The 20,048-nt window shown below is 40.5% G+C and overlaps 2 protein-coding genes across 3 annotated transcripts in view; one reads left to right on the plus strand and one right to left on the minus strand.

Annotated features, from left to right (window-relative positions):
* LOC107376324 (zinc finger protein 585A) overlaps nt 1-2,190 on the minus strand; it is a 40,303-nt gene extending 38,113 nt beyond the window's left edge. The window contains 1 exon segment of the mRNA XM_070543133.1: nt 251-2,190. Coding sequence (XP_070399234.1) covers nt 251-287 — 37 coding nt within the window. The 5' untranslated portion in view covers nt 288-2,190.
* A 72-nt stretch (nt 2,191-2,262) lies between these two features.
* Nucleotides 2,263-20,048, plus strand: part of LOC107376321 (zinc finger CCCH domain-containing protein 7B) — a 31,231-nt gene continuing 13,445 nt past the window's right edge. The window contains exons 1-14 of one of the 2 annotated variants that reach the window (XM_015945358.3): nt 2,263-2,477; nt 2,646-2,713; nt 2,827-2,863; nt 6,227-6,424; nt 9,893-10,051; nt 10,149-10,229; nt 10,992-11,037; nt 11,141-11,289; nt 11,563-12,133; nt 16,227-16,291; nt 16,388-16,478; nt 17,063-17,224; nt 19,426-19,640; nt 19,754-19,854. In XM_015945358.3, the coding sequence (XP_015800844.3) occupies nt 2,655-2,713; nt 2,827-2,863; nt 6,227-6,424; nt 9,893-10,051; nt 10,149-10,229; nt 10,992-11,037; nt 11,141-11,289; nt 11,563-12,133; nt 16,227-16,291; nt 16,388-16,478; nt 17,063-17,224; nt 19,426-19,640; nt 19,754-19,854 (1,934 nt within the window). In that variant the 5' untranslated portion in view covers nt 2,263-2,477; nt 2,646-2,654. Of the gene's footprint in view, nt 2,714-2,826; nt 2,864-6,226; nt 6,425-9,892; nt 10,052-10,148; nt 10,230-10,991; nt 11,038-11,140; nt 11,290-11,562; nt 12,134-16,226; nt 16,292-16,387; nt 16,479-17,062; nt 17,225-19,425; nt 19,641-19,753; nt 19,855-20,048 lie in introns of both variants that reach the window. The other variant, XM_070542849.1, reaches the window with a different exon arrangement.

The raw sequence follows: 20,048 nt of genomic DNA on the forward strand, positions 1-20,048 counted from the left end.
GTCCACAGCAGATAAATAACCTACACTTTGCTATTAGAATTACAAAGACATTCTGACAGCTGCCTATTTAAACAGAAATATCACTCTTATTTATGGGTTACAAGCAGCCAGCTCAGAGGGACTGAACTCCCACTGAGTAACCAAAGTGGTTTTCAGAAGTTTCTGTCAAGTCTTAAAAGTCAAAGTTAATCTGGGTGGTTCATTGAAGTGAACACAAATGAACCTATACATGTTGGAAGAGGGTACTCACTGTGGGGTTGGATGATGTCATGGCTTGAGAGAGACATGACACAGTTTTAAAACGGCAGCAGGAACTTGGATCTGTGTGGCCTTTTCTGTAGATTATATATGGACATAGATATTTAATGGAGGTTTGGGTTTAAGGAAAATCAATCAATGTCCTAAACGTCTTAATCTATGCAGTAGGTTGGGAAACTGGTGACATCTGTAAAGTTTAAATGATCTGAAGGTGAACCAACTTTACAATCAAATTTGAATACTATCATGGTTTGTGGTCAGGTGTGCAGGCAGCTCACTCAAAATAATCTTACGCTTAATCTGAAATTCAATCTGTAGCATTTAGGAGCTTCATTCTCTTAAGGTGCATAGGCAGAAAGTAGGGCTGCACAATATATCGTAAATATATCATTATCGCGATATCAGCATGCACAATATGCATATCGCAATGAATGGTCAGCTCAAATGTTTGCTGCACATGATGCATTCTGTCAGTTAAACGGAAGTATTATGTTTTTTTTTTAACAAATCAAATAGAGCTCTTCACCCATTTGGCCAATCGGGTGGGTTCTCATAAGATAAATGCCCGTTGTTGAGGCGGACGGCACTTAATTTTGATGGTTAGCAAACGCCTGAGTTAGCTTTGTTCTGCTCTTTCTGCTGATTCTGCTTTTCCTGGGATCCGCTGATTGCCTTTTCTTGTTTATTTTCTTTTTCCCTTTCCTCGCATCTTTTGCTTTTCTCATTTTAATGATTTTTTAAATTTCCTTGTTTTTGATTATTTTTGTTCCTGAGTTAAGTTTTTATTTATCGCAAGTAATAGCGTCATCGCAATATTAATCATTGTTATCGCATATCCCAGGTTTTCCTTATATTGTGCAGCCCTAGCAGAAAGGTTGGTTAGATTGAACAACACGCTTCCTTTGTATAGTTTCATGTTCTGTTAGCTGTTCTTGTTTCTTTACATAATGACTAAACATAACACAATTGTTATGACATAGTAACTAGAATTCACCATTGTTAGCAAAGTAACACATTTGATCAAAACAGTTTTAACTCCATAATTTCTTCATTTTCTAATAGATTAAAAGTAGCATAAAGCATGGAATAATTAAAATTTCACCCCTTCAATAATGCTAGGTCTTTAATTATGTTATGCCTTTGTATAGATGAGCAAAGTTTGTTTCAAGAGCACCTGTCAGATTAAAAAATCAAATTCTTCAGAATGGCAGCATCGAAATTAAAACATGATAACTACAATAATACAGTAAATATAAACAGATGAAAAACACATAATCTTAGGTAAAAGTAAGTCTGAGCAAGAAAGTCTTCAGCTGTTTTTTAAAAAGGGAGTCCAGACTGAATTTACAAGTTCAATCTACAGTCGATGAGCAACAAACTGGAAAGAATGACTTGTAGAGCCAAATTCTAGATATAATAAATAAAATACCTTCCATAGGCTTACCATTAACTCGTTCAATACACGTTAATTAAGACTAAGAATATAAACAATCGATTTACATTTGCAATGTTTTGATCAGGCAATGACGCAGCCACCTACTCCATTTAAAAAGTCAATGTAGTTATTCGTGTTTGTCAAAATAAACGCGTTTAATATTATAGAAGCCACACCAGCACGTTCCTTTGGCCCATTAAAAGGTAGAAACATTTTCGGGTTGTGACGCCTCGATGTTTTTATCAGTTAGCAAGCTAAGCTACAAAACAAGCAAGAGCTAGGATGTTAATAACAAGCTAGATCCATTAGCGACCTGAAAACCTGAACTACACACTTAATCACACACAACAGAGGAAATCCAAGCGTGCAGACCTAATCGGTGAAGTTGAATTCTGAGGTTGAAAACAAAGCGACTGTTTAATAGCCAGTCTCCCCTTCGAAAAATAAGGCAAATTTATGTGTGAAGCGAGTCATATTCATTGGACTTCAATTCCCAGCAGTCTTTTTGCCGCGCAATTTCCGCGTGTGAGTTGTCCGGCCACGTGACAGTATTGAGCCCCGTCCCCCGTATAGTGAGATTTCCAGCCGTCCGCTGAGGCAGCGGCTGCCTTGGAATCGAAACTTAGCTGGAGACAGTAGAGCTTGGGCATCTCTCACGAAATCTCCGTTGCTGCTGGACTTTTTGTAGTTTTCCCCCCCGCGTCGGTTCCACTTTTCATCCGCAAAAACTGTCCGTCTTCTGTATTCTACCACCAAAGTTCAATGAACTTTCTCACTTCATCGGGTAGGTGTGCCTCGCCAAAGTTAGCTCTGTCGCACCACAACAGTCTGGTTAGCATGCACGCTGGGACTTTGTTATAGTTTTGCTACGTGAAAAATGTAAGGCCCAGTTCCAGAGCAGACCAGTTCTGCAGCTATCAACATCTGTTCTGCTTGTTTGCAACCCTTCCAGTAAATAATCATGGACTCTGTACGAGAAAACCGAAAAGAAAATATAAGAGCGGCTCTGTCATTTATACAGTAAGATTCCTTTTCCTGTTGACTCTGACTGAAAGTGAAACTAGCCTTGAATTACGAACATTCGTTCAAGAAATACAGTGCTCTAATAAACAAGTTACTGTCTTGTGTTTTAGGTCTCCATTGGCTTTTCCAGATCCTGACGGCTATCAGGTAGTTGCTTTCTAATTAAATTTGGATAAAATGGTAAATGGCTTGTATTTGTGTTGCTCCTTGTAGCCACAGCTGCCCTGTGGCACACTGATGGAAGTGTCACACTAGTGCCACCAGTTAATTTACTGACTTAAAGAGCAAGTCACCCCCAAATCAACTTTTTTCCTGATTAACTATAAATGCGTGTCTAATCGTGCTGCAGACACGTGTAGTCAAATAGTTTTGCACTGTAGTGCATTTTAGTTAAAATTTTAATTTTCTGCCTAAAACTGTCAGTGTTGTGCTGTTGTTGGGTAAAAACTGCACTGCATTAGAATTTAAATCAGCCATCGCTATTGGCTAAGAGGTACCCTAGAACATTAGCTGGTACCATGTGATGTCACAATGTCATTGTGAGCCTGTGTGTGTGTGTGTATTGACCCTTAGCACCGACGTCACCTAATCACGTGGGTCCACCATGGTGGACGGCAAAAGCATGTAAACAGTGAGCGACACGAGTACTAAACAAAGGGAAAAGTAGAGCCTGAAATTATTTTTGCGATCAAAACAAAAACAAAACTCCAGCATTCCTTCAACTAGTTCATGCCCATTTCAGTTATCAGAAGAAGGGGGCTCATAGAGCAGTATGTTAACTAGCTTACCAACGTTAGCTTACGTTCTCTCTGCAGCTGTTCACCGATGTAAAGATGCTGCTGACTTTGCCTAAATTCACCCCTCTTGATTTATAACTTTATGTTATAAACAGCGTTTCACTTTACACCAAAGCTGATTTTTAAAAAGTCCGGATCTCTACCAGCTTCTGTTGCTGGTGGTGTTACCGGGTTCAGCTGCTGCTCTCACACCGGAATGAGAAGATCTCTGAACGCCGACGCTCATATAAATAAATAATGTAATTTTAACACATGTAATCATACATCAGAGCTTTAATATTGTTAATAATTGTCTCACTTTACACCACAGTGGACGGAGCGCAGCCTCCGTGGTGAAATACCCATCCATCAGGATTATCAATAACTAGTATAAACACATCACATTTATCCCTGTCCCTGTCTTCCTCGTGAAATAAAATAACGTTAATCTTACCCGGTAAAAACATGTTCGCTGCAAATCTGAGGCCTGCTAGTCCGCTTGATTGATCGCTGCAGTTCATCTCCGTCCTCAGTCTCCATCAAAGTTATTAAAAAGAAAAACCTAGTTAGTTTACATCCTTGTCTCTTGGTGCAGCCAACCACGCAGCAAGCTAAAACCGTTTTTCTGTCAAATCAACTAAATAAAAGCGATGAAAGGCTACAAACTGGCTTGTTTTGACTACCTTCACTGGAATTTCTACGGGTGTAAACAGTCTTTTTCCGTCCATCATGGCGAAGGGGGCGGTCACATGAGTGGCATGACGTCTCGTGCAAAGGGTCAATTTGTTAGCGGCTCCGCCTTCTCAGTCTGCTAGGCGACAGCATTTGCTGCATTTTTCAAACAGGAAGTGGGAGTTGAGTAAGAATCTGGTAGGGATGACTTGCTCTAAATTAGGTGGCTGCCCCTTTCATGTCTAATAACATAATAAATGTGGCCAGATGCAAACAGAAGTTAAGTTTAATTGACATTTACTTTGGGAAAAAACATGAGGAAAAAGTGAAAATCATAATTTAGTTCCTGCAGAAGTAACACCATCTATAGCATCTGAAACCTACCTAACATTTCAGTCTTTAAGGTTTTTACCAGCAAGATCGCTCATCTGTCACTGCTGTTGTTTTTCTGATGTTTTTATTGGTTAGAGGTAGGGCTGCTCGATTATGGCAAAAATAATCACGATTATGGTGACTGAAATTGAGATCTCGATTATTTAGGACGATTTTTCAATTAATGTTGATTTTATTTGTTTTTATTCAGTCATAAAATTGCTCAGGGCACAATCAGGACAAAAAGAAATAAGAAACAAGATGATCACTAAAATAACTCCTGATTCCCAGTATAAAAAGACCAATATACTTATAGCTCATAGTTTATGACCCAAGGGCTATAGACCTTGGTTTAACTCATTTAAGTCTAACCAGTACAGACCCAAATACCAATATCTTGCAAATACTGACAGCAAGAATTATACAGTGGCATTTATAACAAATAAATCCAAATAAATTGATGTTCACAAAATGTTGCATAACATTTATTGAGTCGTGTCAAGGTGCTGTAGGAGCGTGCACTAGCACCGTGTCCTCAGAGAGATTAGTTACGTGAGGAACTTATTTCTACCTTATTTATAAACTATTTATTTACAAGTCCATCAGTTAATGTAATAACTGTCCCAACCACAACTGCACCCCCCACCCCGGTCTCACAGCAATCGGGGCAAGCTGCACGTGTGTTTAGCGCGCCGCACGCGCACATTTAGCCGTTTTTAGTGGCTCAGGAGTCCGCAGGTACGGTGTGTGTGTCACTCACTCTGGTTAATCCAACAGGGAGCCGGCTCCGAGAGCTGTTTCTTTAGCGACTGACACATCACTACATCATTCCCTTTCCTAATGTCCTGAAGAACGGACCGGAGCGCAGGCGGAGTGTTTAGCTAACCTGCAGGAAATTTCGACGACAGTAATCCAGAAAGTAGCTAAGGGTTACCAGAGATGTTTCTGAGGTGTTCGCTAGGTACTTTTAAGTTAAAAAGTCAAGAAGGGGGTCTGAAAAGCTGCTAGAAATAGCGTCAAAGTCACTAAGTTGGCAACACTGTGAGAGGAGCGCTTCATTTGCAACTCAGGGCAGCGCAAGCGGGAGGAGCAAATAATCGGCTTGTTTTGTTTTTTATAATCGTTCAAAACTCAGATCGTAATCGTGATTAAAATTCGATTAATTGAGCAGCCCTATTTGACATACATATTTAAGTTTGTAGAACAAGCGTGTGATAATAGACTTACTGCTGGAAACTGCTGGCTTTTTGATTCCTGCCTCCCGTGAGCCTGCGGGCTGCTGTGAAGCTGTGAGCGAGGCAGAGCCGGCAGCCCCGCCCGTTGGAAACGGCGCGTGAGGACCGACCGTACCAACTTGAGGAATTGGGGGGGTGGACTATAATTTCTCAACAATTAAAAACACATTGTTTTGTATTTGCAGACTAACTTACATTGTGGTTTTAGAAGAAAATACAGGTTTACTGATAGCATTTATGTGTTTACAATAACTTTTGTGTGGGGGACAACTTTGTGTGAGGGGGGGATGTCCCCCCCCCGTCCCCCCTGGGATCTCCACCTATGATCTGGACAGCCACCTAGAGAATCATAACACGGAGCTCAGCTGTCATTGTTGTGAGTTGATTTGGATGAAGAGGTGTATGCATACCTGTTGATGTCATGATCCTGGTTGTATGTTTTTCCCATCATATAGGACTTTCTGACCAGCTTAGTGTGCAACCTGCTCGATGAGGGCAATGCCTTCTTTCGAGAAAAAGAGTGGGAGCAGGCCGTTGGAGAATACACTGAGGGCCTTAAAGTCTCATGCTACGCTGAAGGTGAGGAGATCCAGATCCCGAAAGCTTTGCTGGAGAGCCTGTATGTGAACCGAGCTGCTGCCTACCACAGCATGGTGAGATTATCTCCTGTTTTCTCATCCAGCTGGAAAAACAAAATAAAGTAGATTAATCTGTGATAACTACAGACTAGAATGACTTTCAAGCTGCTTCATGACATCAGTGTGCTGTCAGCTACCTTTATAAATGTCAGGGCAGGTACTCCTGTAGTCTGAGCTGTGGTTTTATCTACAATGCTTCATGCAAAGGCAGTTTGTTGGTACTCCACTCTGCTCTAGGGTTGTCACGGTAACCAGTGTAGCGGTAAACCCCGGTAAAAAAGTTGACAATAATAATAACAGTCTTGTTTTAAAACCTACATTATCTCGGTGGATTACCGTGGCTGTGGTGTAGGCGCGGTGACCCTTACCAGCCACCGTATCATCTGCTGAAGTTGCCGGCGGCACATGCGCACTTTGTTGTTTACAACTAAAACGTTCTTGAAGCTAAAGCTGAAATAATGGCCAAAGGAGGAGACAGCAGCGCTCAGGACGTTTATTATCCCTCAAAGAAGACAAAGTGGGAAGTACGGGCATTTTTTGGATATCAGAAGAGTGCCGAGGGACAGTTTATAGAAGACGGCTATCCTGTTTGCAGCACGTGCAGAACAAGTGTCTGTGAAAGGCAGCAATGCTTCAAATCTCATGACACATCTGCGTGACCATCACCCACAACTCTACAGTCGACACAAGGCAAGCTAACGTTAGCGTTTTAGCTCAAATTCGTGATCCGAGGATTTGGGTTGAGGGAGAATGCAACGAGTGGCTATATAAAGCAGCCGCAGCGCCGCTACCTGCATATAAACCGTGTCGCGGACACCGCCATGTTGAAATGACGCTATGCATTACGGAGCTCCCAGGGGCAGATAAGAGTTGGTCTCTCTCCGAGAATAATTATGAATTTAACAATGATTACTGCCTGATGACATTTTCCCACATCTGCAAAGCTCACCGGAAGGACACAAACCGAGGACAATATTTTCCTGATATAGGGTTTATTACTCAAGTAAGGGTAAAAAAGTATCTGATTAGAAGGCTACTTGAGTACTGAGTATCAACTGATCTAATATTTTTAAAATGATGACATCAAACAGAACAAAATATGAAGTTATGGGCAAATATTGGTATTTTAAAGACTTAAGGGGAAAAATGTAAACAAATAAACAACATAATTACAAAATAACACATTTTAGGCAAAATTTAGACACAAACTGAGGACAATATTTTCCTGATATACAGGGTTTATTTAGTTGTGTGAAAATGTAACACGTTTAAAAAAAATACCGCGATAATACCAAAAACCGTGATAATTTTGGTCACAATAACCGTGAGGTTACATTTTCACACCATGACAACCCTACTCTGCTCAAGACCAGTATTCCTTAATGTTTAAAGAGCAAATCACCCACAAATCAACATTTTTTCCTGAAAAACTATAAAAATGCGTGTCTAATCGTGCTGCTGACACATGTAGTCAATAGTTTTGTACTTAAGTGCATTTTAGTTAGGATTTTAATTTTATGCCTAAAGCTGTCAATGTGCCGTTGTCAGGTAAAACCTTTGCACTACATTCAAATTTAAATCTGCCATCGCTATTGGCTAAGAGGTGCCCTAGAACGTTAGTTGGTACCATATGATGTCACAATGTCATTGTGAGCCTGTGTGTGTGTGTATTTGTTAGTGGCTCCACCTTCGGTCTGCTAGGCAACAGCTTTTGTTGCATTTTTCCAAACAGGAAGTGGGAGTGGAGTAATACTCTGGTAGGGGGTGACTTGCTCTTTAAACAAAGTACTGCAGATGTTCATGGCTTCTTGAAAAGAGTTCAATGATGTGTGTTATCTTAGACCAGGGGTCAGCAACCTGCTCCAGAGCCACAAATTGGCGAAAATGATTTAAAAAAAACTAATTTTTTTAATTTTTACTTTGTTCTGTGAAACTACAAAGCACATTGAATGGGGTTTTGTCCACTGAATTGCCATGGCGAATTTAGAAAAATCAGTTTTAAAGCAGTACTAACGTTTCTTATTTTCTTTTTCTTCTATTTCTATGGTTTTTCAGTGTTCTACGTCTTTAATCTTGATTTAAAGAGCAAGTCACCCCCTACCAGAGTCTAACTCCACTCCCACTTCATGTTTGAAAAATGCAACAAATGTTGTTGCCTGGCAGACCGAGAGGGCGGAGCTGCTATCAAATACACACACAGGCTCACGACAGCACTCTGACATCATAATGTACCAGTTTACATCATAGCATACTTCTTAGCCAATAGCGGTGGCAGATTTAAATTCAAATACAGTTCAGAGTTTTTACCTGACAACGGCACAACACTGCCAGTTTTAGGCAGAATATTTAAATTTGAACTAAGATGCACTGAAGTGCCAAATTATTGACGACACGTGTCTGCAGCACCATTAGACACTCGTTTATTTAGTTTATCAGCAAAAAATAAGTTTATTTGGGGGTGACTTGCTCTTTCAAGAGCAAGTCACCCCCTACCAGAGTCTAACTCCACTCCCACTTCATGTTTGAAAAATGCAACACATGCTGTTGCCTGGCAGACCGAGAAGGCGGAGCTGCTAACAAATACACACACACACAGGCTCACCACAGCATTGTGACATCATAATGTACCGGTTTACATCATAGCATACCTCTTAGCCAATAGCGGTGGCAGATTTAAATTCAAATACAGTGCAGAGTTTTTACCTGACAACGGCACAACACTGCCAGTTTTAGGCAGAATATTTAAATTTTAACTAAGATGCACTGAAGTGCCAAATTATTGACTACACGTGTCTGCAGCACGATTAGACACTCGTTTATTTAGTTTATCAGCAAAAAAAAAAGTTTATTTGGGGTGACTTGCTCTTTAATCATTATTATTTGCAATTTAGTTGCAGAATATAAATGTGTATTTTAAATTTGTAATGTTTCTAAGTAGGGTAGACCGATGTGGTTTTTCTATATGTGCTGCTGATTTTCACAGCCAATAGCCAGACATTTCCCACCTCATCTGCATGCTAAAATATCACTGTTAACAACAATAATCGCACAACATTTCTGAACCAGAATCGGTTTTCCAACACTGGCTGTTGTTGCAACAACAGCAACAACAACAAATATTATCCAGAATGTTCTACAGATAATTTCCTCTGTAGCTTCTGTTTACACATCCCCAAGCTTGCTTGAGCCTTTTGAATCAAAAGTCTCATAAAAAACTATGCGTACAAACGTAGAACAAGGCATAAATAGTGTTTTGTTTATTTAATTGTTTAAGTTCAAGAGATGTTTATCTCTTATTCTTTTTATCCTCAACAGCTGTTTCAACAAGAGTTTTTAGACTCAAATCTAATGTTTACCCTTTGATGATGTTTGTTTTTTCCTGAAATATTTCATGTGTAAATTTTCCTACGTGGACATTAATTTTATATTAGTAGTTCTCCTTAATTAAATAATTTTTTTTGCTCTTTATCCTAATTTAAAAAGGGAAAGTATGACGAAGGTGTGGAGGACTGTAACAACGCTCTGGTGGTGTGTAAGGAGAGCCGCAGAGCTCTGTACAGGAAGGCTCTGTGTCTGAAGGAGCTCAGCAGGTACATGGAGGCGTACGACTGCACCTCCGTCTGTCTGCTCAGTAACCCTCAGGTAAAAGAACAACACGGCTTTGAACTCGTTACGCTAACAGGTGCTGAAAAAGACGGCAAAATATTAATCTGTTGGGATTTTCCTTTCAACTCAACAGGATAAGCAGGTGAATGAACTTGAGCGGGACTTAGCCGTCCAACTGAAGATGAAGATTCGAAAACCCTACGTCAGCTCAAAGGTGAGGACACTTTTCTGTCGCAATACGCTTTTACATCGTGGAAGATAAATAAATGACACTTTCTGTGGGTTACCGTACATTTGTCTGGTAGCACAACTCGTATTTGTGGAAAGTCGATGGGAACTTCCTCCTTTCTGGATCCAGCCCCTAGTGGATGAGGGGGGGAACTGCGTTGGCTTCATTTTTGGGAGGCGGAGTTTGGTCACAATTCATATTTTCTGTTTGGTGAATCAAAGCTAGAACCATTAATATTTAAAATAATTATTTCACCCACTTTGTCGCAGGTGAACTAAATGAGATTGGATCCTGGGGTTATAAAACTTTTTATGTTGTAGACTGAATATAAAATTAGACGTTTTACAATATTTATCTCCTCTTGTAATAAAAATGCATTAGAGGGATCTTTACTAGATTCTAAAATTAGATGCATATTACATTAGATAAACAGTAACACATAAATAACACGTGTTATAACTATTCAGTAAACAAATGCTGGGGAGTTGCACCCTGGCTGTTTCTGTATGGATAAAGAGAAATGTGAGCACCTCTATTAAAAACGTTTTTACGGTCTGGAGCATACTGGTGTGTGTTAACGACAGACACCAGCCACGACTTCAACTAATGCTTCTCATCAACCTCAGGAAAGGTTAAAGGTCATCCCAAACAACTTGGAAGTTCATCATTCTACAGATGTGATTGGACCTTAGAAGTTGTGTTAATAATCTAAAGTCTGGAATGTTTAATTTATTTTTATTTTTTCAGGTCGCTCTCTTTCCTTTAGGGAATGGTCCAAGTGTTGTTGCACCAGGTGAGATTTTAGTTTTGTTTTCTAACTTCTTGCTGTCGAATGTCTTCAGAATTAAGAAATTATATAAAATCACTAAAAGAAGAAATTCCAACCTTCTCCACAGACAGCTCCCACAGTGTTCCCTCCACACCTCCCAGCTCCAGCCAACCTGCTGCTTCTGTGGTTCCTGACAGGGTGGAGGACTCGGAGCTGATGGGAGACGACTTGGACATTCTGCTTGACAGCCTTTCATCGGAGCAGGGACTAACGGGGGTATAATATACATTTGTTTTTTTCTTTGTAGATGGTTAAATGTATTATTTTTGCTGATGATGTATGTGTGATAGGGTCTTATTTCCTGAGAAGTTTACCAAAAGCTTCTAAACAGACCTTTTTGTACTTGAGTCATTTGATCCATTGTTTTTATAAAATAACAACTAGTCCACCTTAAATTGCTGTTTGTCATGAATATTTTTTTCCTGCAGCTGTAGATCATTTCAGCCGTGGTAACTGAAGCTTGTTTTCCTACTTTTCCTCCACGTTTAGGCAGAATTCTCAGACCAGACAGACAACAGGATGCCCACCTCCTCTCACACTGTCCCTCCCATCCTACCTGCCCCGACTCCACAGCTGCCCCCGGCCTTTTTCAGTTCACCCATCAGCCAGCTCAACTGCTTGGACTCCTTTTTGACAGCTGACAGCGGGCCTGCTGCTACAACTTTGAATGTGTTGGATGACCTCTTCACCTCAGGAGCTGAAACGGCTTCAGATGCTCCAAACTTTGTGTCCGCCTCTATGACCTTGGATGCCCTTGACTCGCTGGACTCCCTTGATGATTTTTTGGATGTGACCCCCAGTGCTGTTGCTGCTAAGGAGCCTGAGACGGAGCAGGATTTAGGAGTAAAACCTCTTGACCTACTGGATGAAGTAGACTCGATCAGAGCGGTCTCTGATACAAACGATCACGGTGGTGACGTAAAAATTAAGATGAAAGCCACAAAAAGGCTGGACTGTCTAGATTCTCTAGACTCTTTCTCCACGATGGAAGACAACAGAGCTGCTGCTGTTTCAATCAGGGGAGCAGGCCCAGACTTGCGCTCTGATTTCAGCTCAAGTGGTACTATTGATATTTGGTATTTTTAAAATTTAAAGAGAAGGTTCGCAGAGAAACTATTACTTATCTTTTGTTTTAGAGAAACGATCAGTCAGTTTAGCATGCAGGCTGAACGTGAAAATAGTCCTCTACCTCATTTTCCTTCATTAGTCGCTGATAGAAAATAGACATGGAAACGCTCGGATTAGAAAAGCCTGAAGGATCTACGTCACCACTGAAAACAAGCATTCATGGAATCGCCCGTCTGGGAGAGCTTCTGTTCATTTAACATCCAGGAGAGAGCAGAGCATGCCTCGGCTAGTAGAGGCTAACGGTTAGCATTAGCAACTCCACAACATGGCAGAGCTACTTCAGGCTTGTGTTATTAGTGGAGATAACAAAATCAACTTTGCAAATCAAACAGAGTCAGTGGAAGAGTCACGTTGCTGTTAGCCAATCAGAGGCGAGATGTCCAAATATCAGGAAGTAAGACTCCAAATCCTACAACCCCCAGGGTGCTTCACAACACATCATTCACCCATTCACACGCTGGTGCAGTTATGAGTTATGATGTAGCCACAGCTGCCCTGGGATGCACTAAAATAGGCTAGGCCTGCCGAACGCTGTCGCCACCGGTCCCTCCGACTAGGGCTGCAACAAACGATTATTTGGATAATCGATTAATCGGATGGGGTCTCGACACGATTAATCGATTAATCGGATTACATAGGGACATTTTTTAAAACTGCTAGGGAAACGTTATTTTTCTCCTTCCTTCCTTCACTTAAACACAACATTATTAGAAAACAGTTCAATAGCAGAAAACCAACATGCCATCACCTAAATTGTCTTATAAGGTGTATAGACAGAGACCTTAAGCTACACCTATCTGTGACCTAAAATGCTTGGTCCAAGTTAAACAGCTTAAAGAGCAAGTCAACCCCTACCAGAGTCTAACTCCACTCCCGCTTCATGTTTGAAAAATGCAACACATGCTGTTGCCTGGCAGACCGAGAGGGCGGAGCCGCTAACAAATACACACACACTCAGGCTCATGACAGCATTGTGACATCATAATGTACCAGTTTACATCATAGCATACTTCTTAGCCAATAGCGGTGGCAGATTTAAATTAAAATACAGTGCAGAGTTTTTACCTGACAACGGCACAACACTGCCAGTTTTAGGCAGAATATTTAAATTTTAACTAAGATGCACTGAAGTGCCAAATTATTGACGACACGTGTCTGCAGCACGATTAGACACTCGTTTATTTAGTTTATCAGCAAAAAAAGTTTATTTGGGGGTGACTTGCTCTTTAAGGGCAAATCTCATCTGTTTTGTTTGATCTCATCTGTAGACATTTATTATAATTGGGGATGTCAAACAACTAATTTTTAAATGAAATTAAACATAGGCTGTGAATTAATCACTATTTCCAAAAATGACTGAAAAATACCAAATAAAACAAAAGTAAATGAATGCCATCCTCCTTGTGATGATGCCCTGGGCAACTGCCTTAAAGTCACATCAAGAGATGCTGCTGATCATTCCAATGATCCCAAATAGACTCACATTAGGCCACATGAAAGCAACTGAACCCAAAAATATATTAACCCTTTGATGCATGAATTATGAAATCTTCAGCCATGATTTTTTAACAATTTTTTTCATTCATCTTTAGGTGTGAATGAAACAAATTTCAACAAATATTTTTTGTAAAATTTTATAATTTACAAATAATTTATTACAGGTCCACCTTAGTGGACCACGTGCATTCTGAACATGAAATATGTTGGCTTGACTTACTGAAGTCCAAATGGAGGGGCTCAAATACAATAAAGTCTTCAACAGCTGTGCTTAATAGCAAAAACAAATAAATAACAATTTTGAGTACCTGTCCACTGTAGTGACCATCATGCACCAAAGGGTTAACCAGTATATAACTACACGCACACAACACGCCTGCAGCAACAGTTAGGACTCCTCCCTCCCTTTTAAAAGCGTTTTCGCTTCTGAGGACATTGTGGTTGTAAAGCCACATGTTAGTAGTCTGGCCCCGGTGTGATCAACCAGTTTCTGCGGGAATGTGACGGCGGAACCGGTTCGCAGCGGCGCGAGTCCCCCCCCCGCCTATCTAATAGCGTCGCGCTTACAATTTTATAGACTTTTTTACGAGCTTAGGGCATGTCTAGCCTGTGTAATAATCCGGGGCTTGGGTGAATCACTTTTGAAAAGTTTTTAACTTACCCGGACACCGAGCTCTCTCCTTCCTCGCTGATGATTCTGACATGCTTGCGTTTAAGACTCTGCTTCATCTCCGTAGTATCCCTGTGCCATGCTAAGTCTGACCTACAAACGTTGCATGTCTTCGCCTGATTTAACTGAAAATGCTCCCAAACTTTAGAAGTTTTTACTTTTTTGGGGTCTCGCTGCTTCTGCCATGTTCCTCTTACAAACACCTGCCGGCTCTCCACCGGTCTGCGCGCAACGGCGGGCAGGAGGGGAGGGGGCTTTTGGAAGAGTTGCGCAACACAACGAATCGATGACGCAATTCGTTGCCAACGCTTTTAGTAATCGATTTTCATCGAATTTATCGATTCGTTGTTGCAGCCCTACCTCCGACCACCACCAGCAGGCAAGGCGGGTAAAGTGTCTTGCCCAAGGACACAACAACAGCATTCTCGTCAGAGCCGGAATCGAACCTGCAACCTTCTGATTACTGGAAAACCCGCTTTGCCCCCTAAGCTAGTGGTGTTTATACCACAGCAAATGCATTAAAATATGAGTGAACTTGATCTTCAACTCAATCAGTGCCAGCAGTTATCTGAACAGAAAGCCTGATTGCCAGCATTTTTCAGCATTTAACTGTTTTTTGAAGAGTCACAGAATATTTTGCAATATGATCACGACAACGCCAAAACTACCAAAAGAAAGATTAGACTTACTTCTTACAGAAAAAAAAATGAGCTTGTTATTTTTTATTTTTTATTTTTTTTTGCTTTTTCCGTTCTTTCACATTCTGTAGTCGAAGTGTGAGCTGAAGAAGCTTTTCTGGTTAGTGCCTCCCTTTAGGCAAAGTGGCCCCCCAAACCGATCTCCTGATACATGGATTGTCTGCTTTCATGATCACGTGACATGTGACACACATGGATGACAATCGACTTTAGAGCAGTGATGTTTACTCTCAAGTTGAGCGAGCTTGTTCCCAAACCTGCCCTGTAAAAAAACCGCAATTGACGACTTTAGTAAGTACATTTTTATTTATATAGCACTTGTCACTGACATAGAATCACAAAGTGCTTCCCATAAATCAAAACAAAATACAAAATTATGATCTGAAAACAGAAATAGATTAACATCAGAAAAAAATCTCATAAAACAAATGAAAGATGATTAAAAATTTGAGTTAAAAATAAGAAAACAAAAGATTTAGGTAAAAGCTGACAACTTTAGTTATCAATTGCAGTGAAAGAGTTGACGTAACAAATATTAACAGAATCCAGATTGTTAACTCATTCGCTGCCAGCGTTTCTCACCGTTTTTACTGTTTTTCTAAGAGTCACAGAACGTTGCGCGCCAGGATGATGTCGACGCCAAAACAAGCAAAAACAAAGCGGAGACTCACCTCTAACAACAGGAAGAATCTGCGTGTTTCGAGCGTTATCCACTCTTTCATAATCCGTTGTCGAATTGTGATCGGCAGAAGCTTTTCCGGTTCGCGCCTCACTTCTTTTTTTACAGCAGCGGCCCAAAACGATCTCCTAACACATGGATTTTCTGCTTCCTGATCACGTGACGTGTGACGTATGCGGATGAAGATCGGCTTTAGAGCTGAGACGTTTGTTCTCGGTGCGGGGGCTCGTTCCGGCGCCCACACAGTAAAAAAATGCAAATGACGACCTTAGACATCATTGGCAGTGAATGAGTTAATAGGCTTTTATGAATAGTGTTTTTTCATTTATTTTCTATCAGTGGCCAATGGAGGTGTTAAGTTTAGAAGACTAAACTTCACATTTAACCTGCTTGTTTAACTGAGTGGTCCTTTTCAAAAATATGAAGTAAAAAATGGTTTCTCAGTGAACTTGCTCTTTAATAATCTGTTCTGAATCCTCAGGTTTTGCAGACTCTTACAGCGCTGCTGCTGCTGCTGTAACACAATCCCCCAAAAACCAGTACAAAGTAGGACTGGTCACATGACAAGTTTGATACCATTTAATTTATTCTGTTTCTTTTGAAAGATTTCATGTAAATCTGATTTTCTCTGTGAAAATGTAGGTGGGTAATAACCATGGAAGTGTGGTCTTTAACCCTTTGTCTTCCACGCACGAGTTCCTGCAGGCCTGCTCCCTCTGTTACCCACGAGAAGGTACGAAACTATTTCGATTTTTTTGTTTAAACAGTCATTTTTTAAAACTTATTTTTATTCAACTGTTTTTTGTTATTTTAACGGGACAGTGTTTATTTTTCCTGGCGATAGGGGGCAGTAGATACCTAAGTCATTGCAAGCAGCTAGTATTTTTGTGTTGGAGTAAGACCTTACCAGCGGATGCCCATTAGGGTCAAAAAGCCCTGGGGAGTGCAAACTTTAGCAAAAGGACAAAAACATCAGATTCCCTTTCATCACTGGCAGCAAGTGAAAAGATTAATGTGAAAAACTACAATGTTTATGAATGATGAAGGTTTTGTAACCGTTTATTACAAAACAGTAAATGCATTTAGTCCTCATGGGCTACCGTAGAAAGAATCATAGCATCTAATATGGTGTCGCCCAGAGTCCCGCTCCCATGTATTTTAGACTGGATTTTTGGGTTATATGTTATGAAGCGGCCAATATTGCATCATTGAATTCATTTTTAACAAAATTTTGATGGATATTTCCAGACATTAACAGTAAAAACGACACAGTCTCTTTAAAACATATTCTGTGTTTGTGCGTGATTCCATGTTTAGGTCCAGGGATTTATAGTTATGTCCACAAGCCAGACCTCGTCCACAACTGCAAGCAGGACATTCTGTTATGTAGGAGGAAGGCTGGTTCTCCTTCAGAGTGGACTCGCGTGCGACCTATTCCTACCAATACATCCTTCTGGGGTCCGTTTGTGCTTTGTAGAGGTGAGAACATCAACAACCTTCTAAAAAACAAAACTTACCGTAAATCCTCTAATACAGGCCCGGGCCTGTATTTTACTCAAGCTCATCAAGCTCCAGGCCTTTATTGGAAGCAGGGCCAGAATTAGAGGCAGGCCTCAATTTCTGTTTGAGCTAAATGAACCACCAGTAGAACGAATAAAAACGGGGTGTGTCTATTTGAACCTATAAAAGACTAGGTTCATTTATTGAAAATGTACAGTTACCATAACGTGGTACAGTTTGCATATAAAACATTAACAATGTAACGGAACGGAATTACTGTTTTTTTCCCCCTTCTTTGCTCAAGACTAGTCTGCATGAGATGGTCTCAAGGTCTCATGTATTCCTTCTAACCTGCTTATTTTCAGCTCAACAGAAGAACGAAGAATGAACTCTTTTCTTTTAATTAATCAAAGAACTCTATTTTAATAAAGCTAATCCATCAAAGTGTTAGTCAATAAATAAGATGTGACCGACCTGTGAAATCAAAATATTAATTACTTTATTATGATCCTATAGAATATAATAAGTAATATGACTTTAAGTGTTCCAACAGGACTCATTTCACGTAGCGTTAAAAAGACATTACACATTACTTTCACTGATCCAATCAGAATCTTACAGATCTGACGGAGGTGTGGTTTCGATGGTGTTTGGTAATTTCTCATTTGACAATAAACCAAAACATCCGAAGTATAAAACTATGCCACGTCATCTCTAACGCCAGTTCAAAGCGTTCCAGAGAAAGTAACGGAGTGGCCAATCCTGAACTATCCTCTTCAACCAAAAAGAACAACGACAAGCTGGAAAATTTGTTGCTATTCCAACAGTGACAACAGTTCCTTTCAGAATAAAAGCTGAACCATCCAGACCCAGACTTGGGTCTAACCAGACGCCAACAACTTGTCGTGTACCCGGAAGTAACTCAAAGACTGGTCTGATCGGAACCACGGCTTTTCCTACCGGCTCGGTTCCAGAGAGGGTCCACTGGACCTTGATAGTCCTGATCTACAGGGGACTTCCACGAAGGGTTGGTAGACCGACATGATGGTGTCTCATGTGTTTATGGACCTCCTAACCAAAGCTTAATGCGAAGACGACGCCTTCAGTTCCCGTCAGAACAATCGCTTCTTCGGATTTGCTGGTTCTGATTTAACATCACACGTCATCCATCCACCGTCTCATCCATTTTAGTTACACCATACATTTAGTTTTAAAGTCAGTTTAGTTTAATTAGTAATAAAATTCTTAACTTTTAAACTTGACACTATTCTGTTGTCTCTGAGTGAATACGGAGCGGTTATCTAATCCCTGCAATAAAAAGATCCAATCTTTTGGTTTAAATAACCCAGTGTCCGTAAGATGGGATTCATACTAGATATGAATCTTTAATGTCTTATGGTCCTTAAATAACACGTAATCTAAATCATTACAACAACAAGGCTAAATTACAGTAGGGAAATACTGTATTGTATCAAAACAATAGCAAACATACCTGTACTGCATTTTAAACGTTATTAAATACCGGTAAGAATCGTTTCATCTTGTTTGGGTTGTAGTAAAAAATAAAATAAAAACCTAAGTCAATTCAATCTTTGTCCAGTTTAAAGTAAAAAAAATAAAATACCGGTAATCCAATTCAGTTTAATCCTCATCCATTTTGATGGGTTGATGTTAAAACGTTTAGCAGCTTGCTCCCCAGAGTGTTCTGCAGCATATATCAACACATTCTCTTTGAACTTGATATCAAATTTTTGGCTCCGCACCTGCCACGGTTAAAGTTACCCTTGCGTCTATCACTGGCTAATCAAAAGTGAGACAGATGACACACCGCCCCCCGTGGTACTTGCCTGTTACCACATTCCACCCGGCCACAATAAAATAAAACCGGCCGTTATTCACCTCCGCCAACTCCGACACCGGCCAAAATGTGACACCCAGCCGTTAACTGAATACAGGCCAATATTAGAGGATTTACGGTACATTTTAGTTGTTCAAACCAGGGCAAAAATTGTATTTTAATTTCAGCCCAAAATGAGCTTTGTTGTCATAAAAGTAGATTAAAACCCATTAAAATGTCTTAAAGGCTGCATACTTTTTGCAAAATCCCAGTTTCTGTTGTAAATCAAAAATACAAGAACATTTCAAAGCTCAGAAAAGGGTGTTTTTGCTAACCTGTTCAGAGCTGATCAATTCTGGGGACCTGGGGGTGTGTAAGTACGGAGAGAAGTGTACATTTGCCTACAACCAGCTGGAGATTGATGTTTGGACCGTGGAGAGGAAGGGGAAGCTGAACAGAAACCTGCTGTTTGAGACGACAGCGAGCAAACTGGATCCCGTGATTAGTGTCATACGTCTCCTAGAGGAGCACAAGGGCATGTTTATTTTCCTCTGTCAGGTTAGTGTGGACTCATGTCTGCTGTTAGTGAAACGTTACAACTACACATTTAGTTTAGAAATCCCAAATACTTAAGTCAACTCAACAGTTTTGTGTGTTTTTTTTCTCTATAGGAATGCTACGACAGTAAACCTAGGATCATCAGTAAGCGATTCAGTGAAAATCCGGCTATCTGCTCTAATTTGGACGTTTGTCACAACTTTGACACTAATAAGTAAGTGTGTGTGTGTGTGTGTGTGTGTGTGTGTGTGTGTGTGTTTGTGTGTGTGTGTGTGTGTGTGTGTGTGCGCGCGCGCGCGCGCAGGGTCCGAAATTAACACTCACCACTCGCCAAATGCGAGCAAATTGCTCCATTTGGCGAGTAAATTTTTGAGCTCTGTCTGCCACATAGCGAGTAAATGTTTGCAC

This window comes from Nothobranchius furzeri, chromosome 12 (assembly GCF_043380555.1).
Source record: "Nothobranchius furzeri strain GRZ-AD chromosome 12, NfurGRZ-RIMD1, whole genome shotgun sequence".
Classification (NCBI taxonomy): domain Eukaryota; kingdom Metazoa; phylum Chordata; class Actinopteri; order Cyprinodontiformes; family Nothobranchiidae; genus Nothobranchius; species Nothobranchius furzeri.